General features: G+C 40.0%; 1 protein-coding gene across 1 annotated transcript in view; it reads right to left on the reverse strand.

The window, feature by feature from the left end:
* The window catches only part of LOC141430945 (protein adenylyltransferase SelO-like), a 41,757-nt gene that overhangs the window by 13,078 nt on the left and 12,597 nt on the right, over window positions 1–16,082 (reverse strand). The window contains exons 5-9 of the mRNA XM_074091841.1: window positions 11,584–11,759; window positions 6,670–6,769; window positions 3,610–3,770; window positions 2,378–2,499; window positions 949–1,078 (exon numbers count right to left, since the gene is read on the reverse strand). Coding sequence (XP_073947942.1) covers window positions 949–1,078; window positions 2,378–2,499; window positions 3,610–3,770; window positions 6,670–6,769; window positions 11,584–11,759 — 689 coding nt within the window. The remainder of the gene's footprint in view (window positions 1–948; window positions 1,079–2,377; window positions 2,500–3,609; window positions 3,771–6,669; window positions 6,770–11,583; window positions 11,760–16,082) is intronic.

Consider the following 16,082-nt stretch of genomic DNA (forward strand, 5'->3'; position numbering starts at 1 on the left):
AATATTTCATCAGCCAAATACTTAATCCAAAATAATCCAAGGTCATATTTATTTAAATAGTACAAACGGACTTCCTCAAACATTGGCTGTCTATATGACAAGTATGTACTGTTTATTAATAGTTAACAAATATTAAGGTGTCTACCTTGAATATGAACTTAATTATTTAACTTGTAAGTGATATGCGATCACTTTATATAATAAATAATTATGGAAATAACAAAAAACCTCCTAGTAATAATAACGTTGGAGGAACTGCATGAATACGGTTAAGTTGCATAGACTTAGCTATCATCAGGTCGCGGGCGAGCAAAGAAATTCTTTTAGTACATAGATATGGACCTCCGCAAAGTAACGCCTGATTCAATAAATTAATAATAATGTTTTCAAACTGCGTGAGTATACACGACTTTATTTATTTAACATTAAGGTCGTGTATACATATTTTTGTAACCTTAGCCGTATCAATATCTTTGTAGTTGATTCTACAGTCACCAGCACCAATATCTGACACAACAAGCGTGCATAAATATCTGATACGACTCTATTTCTAGGGCCGGAAGGACGTGTCAGATATTTTAGCACGCTCCGCTGTGGCAGATATATATATTCTGCACGTTTGTTGTGTCAGATATTGGTACTGGTGACTATACTAGGCAACATGACTATTCTTAAAGGATCCATCAACTTTTTCTTGTACCTCGTTGGCATGGTTACGTCCCCTGGAAAACTCTTTAAAACCAAGAGTTTATCATGTTTTTCTGTGGTTAACATTCATAAAGCTTACATTTTTGTCGTTGTTACAAGCCCATTATTTTATGGACTAGCTCCTCGCCACACCAGTAGTATATATTAGGTACATATAACAGTTTTTTTAAGAAACTCTGTCACTGTTGTCCCTTGGACAACAGGACAGAATAAAAGTTGGTTGACTCTAAAGCAACCTACCTCAGCCAGCTGTCGGAAGGTACAGGTGAAGTCTGCCATGGTGTCCTGCATTAGCCTCAGAAGGTCCTCGACCAGAGACGCGTCGCCATCTTGGATTTCTTTGAGACCTAGTTTGAGAAGGTAGGTTTCCCTGAAATTTTTATACTAATGAAATACAACGTTTTCGTATTGCTCTTCCACTACCAAGTTGTTTGTTTGTATGTATTGTTTTATGTGAAACAGGAATGCGGGTTCTGCATGTTATGTGTCGCACAGGCGTAGCTGTGGTGCCCGTTTGGTAGCGGAGAAACGAGGAAAAACAAAAGGCCTTAATTTTCTTATCCGATTAAGAAAAGTAAGAACTCCGACATGGTCAGTTAAAAGTTCAATATCTCAAAAACGACCGAATTTAATGAAACATAGTTCAGAACTAGCGCAAGGAAACTCGCCTTCACGTCAAAGAAACCGTATCGAAATCGGTCCTTCCGTTCGAGAGCTACGATGCCACAGACAGACATTGGCGTCAAACTAATAATCCTTCTTTTTTCGTCGCGGGTTAAAAATTAAACATTCAAGTCCTGAGTATAAGAAAGTCGAATGAGAGTTTTGTATGCGAAAACTATCACTTGATTGTGATCGCGAATGTCAGAAACGTTACGCAACAGACCCTCAGGTTTAGAAGACCTACCCTAAACGTCTCGTCCACCTACGAGTGTCTGCCACTCAGGCTCCGATTCTGGTTCCGGTTCAGTTTTCGGTTCCGATTTTTGCAGGTGGTAGGACCTTGTGCAAGGTCCGCCCGGATTGCTACCACCATCTTACTTGCTAATCCTGCCGTGAAGCAGCAGTGCTTGTTTCGGCGTGGAGAGTAAGACAGCCGGTGAAATTACTGGCACTTGAGGTATCCCATCTTAGGCCTCTAGGTTGGCAACGCATCTGCAATACCTACCCCTGGTGTTGCAGATGTTTATGGGCGGCGGTGATCTCTTACCATCAGGAGACCCACTTGCTCGTTTGCCATCCAGTTGAATAAATAAAAAAAAAAAGAGTCCGTTTCTGGTTCCGATAAACTAAACTGAAAACATCTGGTTCCGTTTTCGGCTCCGATAACACCACACCAAAAGGGTTTTTTTTTTAATAATTTTCTTAACAAAACGGACACGTCCATTCAATATTTTGATGACACATCTGGAGACACTGTTTTTCCAGCTCGGAATCATGGAGATCTACCTTCCAAATTTGGTTGAAATCTGAGAAGTTCAGGGTACATAAGAATCTAATATATAAAGTTCTCGTGTCACAGTGTTTGTAACCAAACTCCTCCGGCTTGACCGATTTTCATGACTTTTTTGTGTATATTCGGTAGGTCTGAGAATAAGACGTAATAGTACATTGTGTCTTAAGGGCGGTAAACTAGGAATTACGAACGAGAGTCTATTAGAGTACTTACAACACTTTTTTCGTCACGTATTCTTCCAAAGTGCTTCTCACTTCTTTTATTTTATCCTTTTGGTCAGCTGACAGGATCGGCTCCAGCGCCAGGGCGAACTTCTCCAAGTTCCATAGTAATATCTGTAGAAAAAATATATTATTAAGGGGCAGTTTCACCATCCACTGATTAGTGCTAACTGGCGGTTAGGTGTGATGCCGTCTCTATTGTTTTGTTCGAATAGACGGAGATGGCATCACATTTAACCGTCGGTTAACACTAATTAGTGGATGGTGAAACAGCCCCTTAATCTAATTCTTACCTCATAGCGTTTATGACGGGAGACGTCTTAAACTTAACTTGTCTTTAGCATTACCACCTAAAGTCAAGAGGGATAATCAAACTTATGCATAGCATCGTAAGGTTAATATTCCACAAAGAAGAAGAACTCTGAAGATGAGCTCTGGTTGAGTTCGAAACGCGTCAGTGTAGTGTGGTGGTGGTGATAGATGGGTTGGTGTGATTTGTGTGTGTTCTTACAGTGTGGAGGTGGAGGAACTGCATGAACACGCATATTTTGCATAAGCTTAGCTATCGTAAGGTCGCGGGTGAGCAAGGAAATTCTTTTAATATTCCACATTTTTTTTTTTGCTTGTGTCCCTACGATTTACTGCTGGATATAAAAATAAAACGAATATTTCTTGTTTGAAGATTATTTGAATTGTATTTTATTATACCACTGGCTGGTGGGTGAATCAAATCCAAAATTTTACCATAGTAGCTCCCTGAGTAAGAGTTGTGGCTCCCCCACACTATACAAGGTATGGTCAAGGACTTTATTCATGATCCACCATGGAACCATTTCATAGTAAACGTCATAGTGACATCGTATTAATTAACAAGGAAAATCGTAATGACTTTTCCTTTTAAAAGGTTCCTATCCTACCTACCACATTACAACTTTATTATTATTATTATATTATACTATACTGTACTGTACTATATTGTATCGTATCGTATCGTATCGTATCGTATCGTATCATATCATATCATATCATATCATATCATATCATATCATATCATATCATATCATATCATATCATATCATATCATATCATATCATATCATATCATATCATATCATATCATATCATATCATATCATATCATATCATATCATATCATATCATATCATATCATATCACATCACGTCATATCACATCATATCATATTATATTATTAAGGTTGTACTTACTTGCGGCTGCCTATTGAACGCGTACCGGCCCATGTCGTCCGACGTGTTGGGCACGTAGCTCTCGTAGTAGTGGTCTATGAACCCATAGGGCCCGTAGTCTATGGTCACGCCGAGCACGCTCACGTTGTCTGTGTTCAGCACGCCGTGGGTGAAGCCTACGCCTGTGGGAGGTTATGCGTTACAGACTTCGTAGACCGGCGAAGTGGTTAGAGAACCTGACTACGAAGCTTGAGGTCCCGGGTTCGATTCCCGGCCGGGGCAGATATTTGTATGAATAATACGAATGGTTGTTCTCGGGTCTGGGATGTTTAATATGTATTTAACGCATTGACTGCCACCTGACTTCGACAGGTGCCGCCGACGCACATGTGCGTTCAAAATGTATGAATAATTATAACAGCGGCAATGGGCGAAGTTCCGAAAACGCATATGCGTCGTCGGTGGCAGTGAATGCGTTAAGATGTATGTATGTTTATCCGTTGCCTAGTAAGTATCCATAGTACAAGCTTTGCTTAGTTTGCGACTAGGTCAATTGGTGTCAAGTGTCCCATGATATACGACGCGTGTAAAAAACTCTCTTTGTCTCTGAATTGTTTCCCTCTCTCCCACCTCCCCTATCTCTCCCACCCTCCTTCTCTCCCCCTTACGCACACATTGACGCGTGTACAGACGTCGTCGTGTTTATGTAGATTCAAGAACGCGTATTTTGTACGTCGTGGCCGCCGTGTGCTTGAAGTTGGTCGACAAGTGATGAAACAGGCCCTAATGGTGGTTTTCCACCGGTGAGGCGAGACGAGACGAGGCGAAACGAGAATTATTTAAGTTGAAATTGAAAAAATTCTTTATAGATAATTAAAATATTATTTTTTTAATAATAAGTCGTGGTATAATGGCATGCTTGTAATTCAAAGTGTCTGGTTTTTCTAATAGTATAAAAACTTTTTATAGTCTTAGGTCATAATATAACACTAACCATAGCAAGTCTTAATACTAACTATCCTATGTTAAGCGTTACTTGTGTTTTTGTAACTTTATAAACCAAGAGCTAAAGTGCCGACAAACTGCTCTGTAGTTTGGCACAACAAATGTAAATTAAAAATGTAACTCTTAGCAGAAATAAACTTTTCTATCTATCTATCTAATTGAAATTTGTATGCAATCTCGCGCGCCCGCCGCGAGCCGCCGCGGGCGCTTCCATACAAATTTCAATTCTCGTCTCGCCTCGCCGGTGGAAAACCACCTTAAGACTTCTGTTGTTACTACTATCCCACGGGAAGGGCATAAAAACTATCCTAAGGCTACGTTTCCACCAAAGATTTGTTAGGTTGTGTTGCGAGCAATGTGTTTTCATTAGGAGCCATCCATAAAGTACGTCACACCTATTTTGATAATAGACCCCCCCCCCTGTCACACGAATTCCCATGAAAATTGCAGTTATTTTGTTCCTGCAAAGCACAAGACCGGTCCGAGTGGAGAGCCTTGGGGGAGGCCTGTGTCCAGCAGTGGACGGCTTTCGGCTAACATGATGATTTACCTATACTCGCACAGCACATCTCTGGTGGAAACAGCTGGGCGGAGCGAGGCGAGGTAAACGAAGCGTTCCTATTGGTTCATGAAAAACACATTCCTCGCACATCTCTGGTCTGAATCCATGATAATACAGACCCGAACTTTGGAAAACGACAGAAAGTTGGAAAACCCCCGACAAACGCGACTTTGTCACTTCAAACTTCAATATCTCAAACTCTCTCTAAACTGCTTAGACGCTTATGTCTAAGAACCATCGGTGGAAAACCTGATTTCAAATAAAAAAAACCGCATTGAAATCGGTCCAGCCCTTCAAGAGCTACGGTGCCACAGACAGACACACACACAGACACACATAGCGGTCAAACTTATAACACCCATTTTTAAGAGATACTTATGATTGGTTTTTTGGAGTATTTTTGTATTTTTATTTAAACTCCAAATTTGTTACTTTTTTTTTGTTAATTTGTTTTTTTTTTATATGCTTTTGTGGTGTAGGGGTTATAGCACGCAGCACGGATTGCTGAGGACCGGGTTCGATTCCCAGCGCTGGTCTCTTTTTCTGGTTTTTCTGTGCATCCATTACTCAGTTTGTATTTTCGATAAGAGATACTTAACAATTTTATCCAATTTGCACTTATAACATTTCTGATACAAGGGACAGAATAGTCGTAGCACTATTTGTATGGTAGATTACTAGATCCGATTACCGTCATCCTATTTCACCATACAAATATATCTAGGACTACTCCGGACACTCAGGGATTCCAATTGGACTTTTTTATTTATTTGACTGGTTGGCAAACGAGCAAGTGGGTCTCCTGATGGTAAGAGATCACCACCGCCCATAAACATCTGCAATACCCGGGTATTGCAGATGCGTTGCCAACCTAGAGGCCTATAAGATACCTCACGTGCCAGTAATTCTTCACTTCACTTCTTCACAGCAGGATTAGCGAGCAAGATGGTGGTAGCAATCCGGGCGGACCTTGCACAAGGTCCTACCACCTGCACCTGGACGTATTTCAAAAACGCTCCAAGTCCTTCCCAGGGTCCTAAACTCGAGCCAACTGTACCTTAAATTGAAAATACAAACTGAAATAAAGATGCACAGAAAAAACAGAAAAATAAGACCATCACTGGGAATCGAACCCAGGTCCTCGGTAATCCGTACCGCGTGCTATACCGCTACACCACTGATGGTCAACGGTACCGACACGAATCACTCACTCACTTTCACGAGTCACTGCTTAAGTGACTAAGTAAGAAACAAACAAGCTGAGATATGAGGTGCATAGGGAAATTCGTGTCGGTACCGTTGACCAACAGTGGTGTAGCGGTATAGCACGCGGTACGGATTACCGAGGACCTGGGTTTGATTCCCAGTGATGGTCTTATTTTTCTGTTTTTTCTGTGCATCTTTATTTCAGTTTGTATTTTCAATTTAGGTTTTACGGGATAACCGTAAAAGTAAAAATTTGGAATTGAAATAAAAAATACAAAAAGGTTCCAAAAAACAAATCTCAACTGTACCTTGCCACGTCGCCACCATATCCAGGTTCCTGTGCGCCACTTCAGTGTACCACTTTACGAATCTGTCCTCGTCCTCAACGTCTATTGACGGGAAATGGTGCTGCAACAAAATCGAAAGAATAAAGTTACTATACACTACTATACAGCCGTGTATGGATTTTCACCAAAAATATTTTCAAATCTCAAATGATTTCATTTTTAACCCCCAACGCAAAGACAGGGGTGTTATAAGTTTGACCGCTATGTGTGTCTGTCTGTGGCACCGTAGCTCTTAAAAGGGTGGATCGACTTGGATACGGTATTTTTATTTGAAACCAGGTTTTCTAGCGATGGTACTTAGACATGTTGCATCAAAATCGGTTCAGCCCAGTTCAGTATTGCCGGACCGATATAGCCTTCAAGCTTTCAAAAAAAGAGCGTACTCCTACCTAAAAGGCCGGCAACGCACTTGTGACTCTTCTGGTGTTGCAGGTGTCCATGGGCGACGGTAATCGTTTACCATCAGGCGATCCGTTTGCTCGTTTGCCCCCTATACCATAAAAAGGCCGTTATAAGATATTGAACTTTGAAGTGACAAAGTCGTTAGGTTAGTCTAACGACGAATTTTAAAATTATGACGGTGGAAGCATTCTACACTTCCACTGAACGTAGATATAGTTTAGATATAGTTAGTGTTTAGTATTGTAACTAAGGGACCCCATACATCCCTGTATTTCTTTTATTATTATTTTTGTATTTTTTTTTTCTTTAATTGTATAATATAGTTTTTAAGTATTTTATTTGTAATTATATTTTTATGAAAAGATGACTTTCTGCCAAGTTTCTTGCGGCGCATTCTTCTTGGCAATGATGGTCTTTCCGAAAGCGCTGGTAGTTTAAAAAATGACGTGTAAAAGTGCCCATTGCGGCCTATTTACTGAATAAATCATTTGCATTTGCATTTGCATTTGCATTTTGCATTTGCATAACTATTATCTCCTTTAGTTTGACAACTCCACTGAAGTAAGTGGAGCAAAATTGTACATTTACCGTACACATCTGTTGTTTCACTTGTGTTCGTTATAACGGCGACGTAAACCTCGTAGTAGAAAAGCAATTATGAATACTGTTTTCTAGACTTAAGGCGCGCTTATAGAAGAATTTTCGGTATTTGAGGGGGTGAAGCAGACGACGCGGTGGAGGCGAATGCGGGGCGACTCGCGCGTCTGTCACGCAGCCCGTTGACGGCCTTATTCTGTTTGTATCCGTATTCTGGTTAATGTGAATTCCGGATTTTTCCTTAAAATTATAATTACACATTTTTTTGGTTTAATAAAGAAAATCTTCGTTTAATATGAATAGTCTTGGTAATAAACAAATTATTTATGCCTCTTCATGCCCACAGTTTGATTTGTAACGTAGGTAATGGATAGACATTTAGACTGAATAGGTCGATAGATAGATATGACAGATGGCATGCTCTTGTTTCGGAGGCCAAGACCCTTTTTGGGTCCCTGAGCCAAATTAGTTAGTTAGATAGCTTATTAGTCTGGTCAACATTTAGGATACTTTATGTTACGGAAAATAAATATTTTTGGATATAATAAAAAATTGCTCTAAATCGGATTCCGCGCGGACGCAGTCGACGGCAACAATTAGTTTTAAATTAATTTATAGCTCTTCCAAAATTGTCTGGAGCATGAAGCGATGCTTTTCTTATTTTCATGACTTGAGAAGTATGGATATGTAGGAGAAAGTTATTTATCTTCAGTCAGAGGAGATTCCAAAGTTGATTGTCTGGAGCATGAAGCGATGTTTTCGCTATTTTCGTCGCTTGAAAAGTATAGATATGTAGAAGAAAGTTCTTTTTCTTCAGTCAGAGGAGGTTCTACAGTTATTTTTCATGAAGATTCTTTTTACCTTAGTGGCATTCCCCGAGCTCGACGGGAATCAACAATTTCGGGTAGTAACCAGTCCATATAAAATGAAATTAGTTTGTCTTTCATTTTTTTCCCCAAAATGTATCATCTATAAGTATGATTACTGTTTTGAGGTGATGATTTTCACCACTCCACACAGCAAATATACACTGTGCTCAACACGTGACATGGAGACCTTGGATCTGGTCATACCAGTTACTATTTTTGTTAATTTCAGTAGTTTTAGTTTCCTTTTCATAATTCTACATCTGAATTTCGTTTTCTTTGATACCTTTTTCAAGTCCATTTCTAAAGGCTACACTTCAACCGGGCACTTTATTTCACTATTACTTAAAGATGATACATTTTGGGAGAAAAAATAAAGACAAACTAATTTCAAAATTGAAAATACAAGCTGAAATAAAGATGCACAGAAAAACCAGAAAAATAAGACCAGCACTGGAAATCGAACCCAGGTCCTCGGTATTCCGTACCGCGTGCTATACCGCTACACCACTGCTGGTCCACCAGTAGTGACCAGCAGTGGTGGTTGACCGGCAGTGGTGTAGTGGTATAGCACGCGGTACGAAATACCGAGGACCTGGGTTCGATTCCCAGTGCTGGTCTTATTTTTCTGGTTTTTCGGTGCATCTATATTTCAGTTTGTATTTTCAATTTAGGTTTTACGGGATGACCGTAAGAGAAAAAAAAATTGGAATGGAAATAAAAAATATAAAAAGATTCCAAAAACCAATCTTGATTTACGTGAAGGTAAATTACAAATCGAAGTCCCTATAATAAATAAGTCGCTGATAAGGTAGGCGGTAGGCGTCGTAATGTACGGTCTGGTACACACGGACCGCATTCCAATTGCAATCCGGCTGTAAAATGGCAGAACTACATCAGAACTGCGTAAGAACTGCACTCCGACTGCCAAAAAGGGCAGTGGGAATGCAGTCCTCTGACAGTCGGGTCCAGTGCTGGTGCAGTTGTACTAACTGCGCAATAACTGCATCCAAACTCCCATTTTGCAGCCGGATTGCAGTTGGAGTACATGTTTTTGTCAATAATTTACTAGTGCAACCAAGTGCAACCATCTTATTTTATTAAAATAATTTATGTTAAATAACTTGGCTGAATGCAAGATATTACCTTTGCCTGCAAAAGTGAGAAAATCTAAACTTAGATCGAAACTGTTGCATCTACTATCAGAAATGTCAGTGAAACTGTCAAAGGGATCAAGCAGGGCTACTACGAAACTCGAAACTAGAAGTTCGTGTCATGCGGTCCCTCTGACACTTATACTATTTAATACGAGAGCGAGAGGGACTGTACGATACGAACTTCGAGTTTCGAGTTTCGTAGTAGCCGCAAGGTTCGTGTTCGCCGTGAGTAGTATAGGTTATACAACGTGCCTACAATTTGTATGGCAGTCGCGGTAGAATCTGGACGAAGCCGTCCGCGTCCGTGAGCAGCCGAGGCCCGCGCCAACCAGCTTGCGGTCGTAGTACGAATGTGAAATCCGCTCAGCAGTGCTGCTACGAAACTCGAAGATCGTGGGTTGCGGTCCCTCTGACACTTATACTATTTAGTACGAGATCGAGAGGGACGGTACGATACGAACTTCGAGTTTGGAGTTACGTAGTAGCCCTGCTGACTCGGCCCGACTCCGGCCGGTCGATTAGTGTGTGGTAGGTAATTCGTTTAGGTACTCTAATGCTTCTCATATGTGCTCTGAGTTCACTTATGCGTTTCCTCTTTCGCTTAACTTTTTTAATACTGCGATTACCCATTTATTTGCTCTCAAAAGTAGTGCTAGCGCGTTAGAAAAATGTGCACAGGTCCGTCGTCGACTACGTACACGCGTGTACTGGCGACTGGGAAATACTTGGCCGCCGCCGCGCGCTAGAACCGTTTTATTTTGCCAAAGACGAAATAAATTGGTATGATTGATGTACTCAACCTATTGAAAATCTATGAAGCATAAATCTAAATCTACTAAAAACTATTTAATAAAGCAAATTTTGTGTTGATATTCATAATAGTTTTATAATATTTGGTTTAACGTGTAAACGAAGGCTCTTTTTCAAAAAAATAATCTATCGAGGTTTTTGTCAGCAATCGTGTTTTTGATGAAGTCAAAAACTAGCTAATAGACTGAAAATATACATATAAAAAATGCAGTTGTAAGTATTGTGTAAGTATATTTTAAATATTTTCTAAAATTGTAGTTTTCACTACGTACAGCGCCTTAATGCTGCACAAAACAAATAAAACCACTGCCTCGGTATACTCTTAATCCTTCTCCGTTCACGCTGTGAGTCTGTGGATTAAGGGATAACTCCGCCTTTGTACATCTTATTATCCTGTGTTCTGTTATTTTCATGTGTCTCTATGTACAAGCGTAGCTCTCGCTTCTATGCAAACGCGTACTGGACAGAACTATGCCAAGGTATCCTAGCGTGCGCAAACACGGGAGACATTGGCGGAGTTTAAGCAGGCATTAAAAGAGCTCTCGGACCCATTCCGAAGAAAACGGCACCTCTTAAAGAAGTTGATGGCTCTATTATAGCAAACAGCAGTCGTCAGCAGTCAGATGTACAATAAAGAGTTGTGGGAACTCACCGTTTGCGTGTGATAGTTAGCTTCGAGGGTAGCACGGGAGTGTAAAGTCCAAGAACACGGAAATTGCACAAAACAGTTTATTGAAACGAAACACTAAATAGTCCACAATAAGCACAGAAGGAAAGAAAGCAGGAATAAGCGAAATAGCTAGTTATTGGAATACTTGGATTGGTGCGAATACGGACAAAAGGTGACGTCGCGGGTCGCGTTTCCAATACACTCATTTGATTATTTTATTACTTATTTACTATATTGATTTGATTTAAATGAAATGAAATGAAATATGAGTTATCATGACAATTAAATGAAAGTGATATTATTTGTTGTGGGTTCCCCACAGAGTTTTACAATAAAATACAATACAATTATTGGAAAGTTTTATTAAGCACACCTTTATGATGAACTCGACCAGCGTCCGCATCAGCGCGGGCTCGCGCCGCTTGTCCAGTATCTCTATGGAGCCCAGCCGGTACCACGCGCGGCAGACGCGCGCGACGACCGCCGCGCGTTCCTGCCGCGCCGCGCCCGAATAGCTTTTGTCGCGCCACACTTTGTGGTCATCGCTCACTGTGGACAAACAAAGGCCACATACCACCTAAAGTAAATATCACGGGACACTTGACACTAAATTGACCCAGTCCCTAACTGAGCGAAGCTAGAGTACCAGGCAACGGATAAACACACATATATATATAAATACATACTTAAATACCCATTAAACATCCAAGACCCAAAACAAACATTCGTATAATCTATTCATACAAATGGGTCAATCAACTTTTTTACCGACACTAATCTGGCCGCGACATTTTTCAAACTATTGCAGATTTTTGTAAGTAAACATGTTTATTCTGTAATTTAATACATGGTGTACATGAATTGAATACATACCATCCTACGTAAAACCAACCTATTAAACCGTGAAATATCTTGTTGGAAGTACGATTTTTTGGTAACGCCAGAGACAATTTTGGTTATGCAGGAGACGCACAAAGTGTCGGTAAAATAGTTGATTGGCCCAAATATCTGCCCCGGCCAAGGATCGACCCCGGGACCTCGAGCTTCGTAGTCAGTTTCTCTAATCACTCGGCCATCTAGTCGTCAAAGAGTCCGCAACAACCACGACCACGACTGCTGAAATTGCCGTTCCGCTGACGAAAAAACCGGCCAAGAGCGTGTCGGACACGCCCGAAATAGGGTTCTGTAGACATTAAGAAAAAATAACTAAGATATTTCTAAGGATTTCGTATTTTGTATATATTTTATACCTTAGGCTGCTATTTACTCATAAACTACTAATAATTCTCAAGAAAACTTAACCGTTATAGTTTTCCTTGTAAGTTTGATATACTTACCACCATCCTGAATTTTTTCAAATTTTTCCACCCACCGGTTTAGATTTTAGAGGGGGGGACGCTCGATTTTAATGAAAATTTGCACTTTAAAGTTAAATATTTCGCAAACAAATCACTGAATCGAAAAATCGTCTTAGGAAACGCTTAATGGTTTTAAAAGACCTATCCAACGATATCCCACACTATAGGGTAGGATGAGAAAAAAAAAATCACCCCCACTTTACGTCTATGGGAGGTACCCTAAAAAAAATTGTTTTTGAATTTTGAATTGTACCATTTTGTCGGCATAGTTTACCTTCATATCCGTGCAAAATTACAGCTTTCTAGCATTGATTGATAGTCCCTGTGCAAAGCCGCCGGACAGACAGACAGACAGACATGGCGAAACTATAAGGGTTCCGTTTTGGCTCCGGAACCCTAAAAACGCCCCGGCTACGCCCTTGGAGCTGCCAGGACTGTATGTGACCATGGTGGCTCACCCACTAAGGCCGCGGCGCGCGTGGTGGGCACCCCAAGTAGTGGGCAGCTTCTGACGCCAGCATCTCGCGCACGCTGGAGCGGAGCACGGCGCGCCCGTCGCCGAAGCGCGAGTAGGGGGTCTCCCCGGAGCCCTTCAGCTGCGGCTGCCAGGATTCACCTTTGCTGCATAATAATAATAACAATAAAATATCGCCTCGTCCTGTTATTGTCAGTGTATGTTATTTGTTTTAGGTTTCCTGTCTGTTCCTGCCTCCAAAATTAAAATTATATAAACCAAACAGTCTCCTCATGTGTGTAATGTCTCCACATCGACATTGGCAAAATAAATCTTCCTAAAACAGCAAGGGTCAAAGCTAAAAAAAAAAACAATAAAATATACCGGGTGATGATGATGATTACTATGATAATTCACCTAGTTCCAAACTAAGCAAAGCTTAAACTATGGATACTAGGCAACGGATAAACATACTTATATAGATAAATAGATACTTAAATACATATTAAACATCCAAGACCCAAGCGAGAACAAACATTTGTGTTATTCATACAAATATCTGCCCCGGCTGGGGCCTGGAGTCGAACCCAGGACCTCCAGCTTCATAGTCAGGTTCTCTAACCACTCAAAATTTACAAATTTATTACTACATTTATTGGTAAAAATTAACCACCATAGCCCACGACAACAACCACTGCAATGCAGTAGAAACATCCGAGTAGTAATAAATATACTGAGCGCAACAAATGTATGCAGTGCATAATAAGTATTGCCAAATTTTGTGCAGCTGAGTTGAGCAGTAGAAATATAATCAATTTAACTATTTCTTGAAAATTTACCTGTTAACATATTCGCCAGGATATGAGCCCTGCCATCACCTAGCTGGTCAGCCCAGAAGCCAAAACTGGTAACCACCATATCTGTAACGTGGAATATGTATGCTTTAACACGCTTGTATTAGCTTCAGGGATGTATGTCTCAATGAAATAAATAAATAAAATATCATGGGACACTTGACACCAATTGACCTAGTAAACAAACAGTCTCCCCAAAACAAACTAAGTAAAGCTTGTACTATCGATACTAGACAACGGGTAAACATACTTATATAGATAAATACATACTTAATTAAATACATATTAAACATCCAAGAACCCGAGAACAAGCATTTGTATTGTTCATACAAATATCTGCCCTGACAGGAATCAAACCCCGACCCTCAAGCTCCATAGTAAGATCTCTAACCACTTGGCCATCCGGTCATCTGTCTTAGATGAATGTAACGGAATAGGCTAGATTTCATAAAAATATAATTAGTCTAAGTTTAGATTTCAAAAGAGGATAAATTTTTATTTTAACTATGAAAAGGAGCTTCACGAGTTACACAAAGCTTCTACTGTGCAGGAAAACATCGTGAGGAAACCTGTTCCAACCTGCGAAGCAATTCAATGGCGTGTGTGAAGTTCCCAATACACACTGGACCCGCATGGGAACTATACGGCCCAAGCCCCTGTTTTTTTTTATTGATATTTTTCTTTTGTCAATTTAAACAAATAAAAATATGTAATTTAATGATGGACAAAGTTTGAGCCCTTTTCATAACAAAAGTAATAAGTTTCAGTTACCGGTGCGACACAGTCAGCCCACCTTCAGGCAAGTATTTTCCAGCCACAAAGTTGATAAATTCCTCTGTTTCTCCACTTGAGGATCTAAATCAAACAAGTCTGCTAGGGCATCCTCTGATGCACAGACGAGGCGCAGGTTCCCAGTTAGGGGCTCCGTTGGTACCTAGAAACGGAACAACTTTCATGAGCCAAATCTAGATATTCTAGTCATTTAATAGTCCGGAATCATTTCCTTGCTTCCTTAGTTTCACTAATGAATCATATATTTTTTTATTACATTTTTTCAATTTACTAGGTGATTCAGGAGGCATGAGGCAGAACCAACCCTATAAACCTTGGTACAGTACCTAATTGAAATGGACTGTCCACAATCTAAGTATAACCCCTACACACTTTTAATTGCAGTGACCATAAACTTAGTAAATGACTTAATTTGTTATGTTTTTCAACATTTTTTTTCTAATAGGTATATTAACGAGGCTTAAGTACACCAAAGGGAGCGTGCAAGTATTACGTAATGCAGGGGAAAGAGGGTGAGGGTTCATGTAAAACTTTTTTTTCTTCAATTTTTTTTCCAGGCTAAAGTGCACTTGTGTGACTATACCAGCCTCATTGAAAGATCGATGGCCACATTCATCAAACACTTCTGTGATGTCCAGATAATCTGGCTGCGAAGGAGTGCGGCAGGGGGGGGTTAGGTTCAAACAATGCATTATGACAGTTTTTTTTTTTTAAAAGTACATACTATAATATCCTCAAAAGTGGGAAATTGGCATCATCAGTTGTTGTTTCTTGCCTATAAAATGCTTCATGCTGTTGCCAGTGTGACTGTGCCAAAAAAATACCAACTTAATTTGGAAAATAGCTAAAGAAAAGCTAAAAAAATTAAATAGAAATGGTCATCTGCGTGTTACGTAACGTTTTAGGAAGGTGGAGTGGCTTCAGAAAAATGTTACGGCGGGTTACATAGGGGGGAGGGGGGTCAAAATTCAAAAAATATCCAAAATTAGTGTTATGTATTACTAGAATGCCCCCAAAAAATGTGACTATGTCAGCCTCATGGGAAAGGTAATAAACATACACACACACAATATACTCGCAAACTTTCGCATTATAAAATTGTGTAGAAGTAGGCATATTATTCAGTCAGTAAAACCAAGGGTAAAAACACATAATGTACAAATTATCAACCACCAAAGCTTCTTTTTTTCCAATTAAATTGTCGGTTAAATGAAAAACTCAAAGTAGAACTTAATAATAGAAGTTTTAATAATATTATGCCCAAACCGGAGTAAAAAAAAAACATGAATTTTTACCTTCGAAAAAACACAGCATTTTTCACAGCAACTGGCTCATTATACGCCGGTTCTCGTCAATCGGAAGCTCCGCGTAACTCGGGGGGCTTTAACTTCCACTCTTTAAAATTACTTATTAT

Source organism: Choristoneura fumiferana, chromosome 9 (assembly GCF_025370935.1).
Source record: "Choristoneura fumiferana chromosome 9, NRCan_CFum_1, whole genome shotgun sequence".
Classification (NCBI taxonomy): domain Eukaryota; kingdom Metazoa; phylum Arthropoda; class Insecta; order Lepidoptera; family Tortricidae; genus Choristoneura; species Choristoneura fumiferana.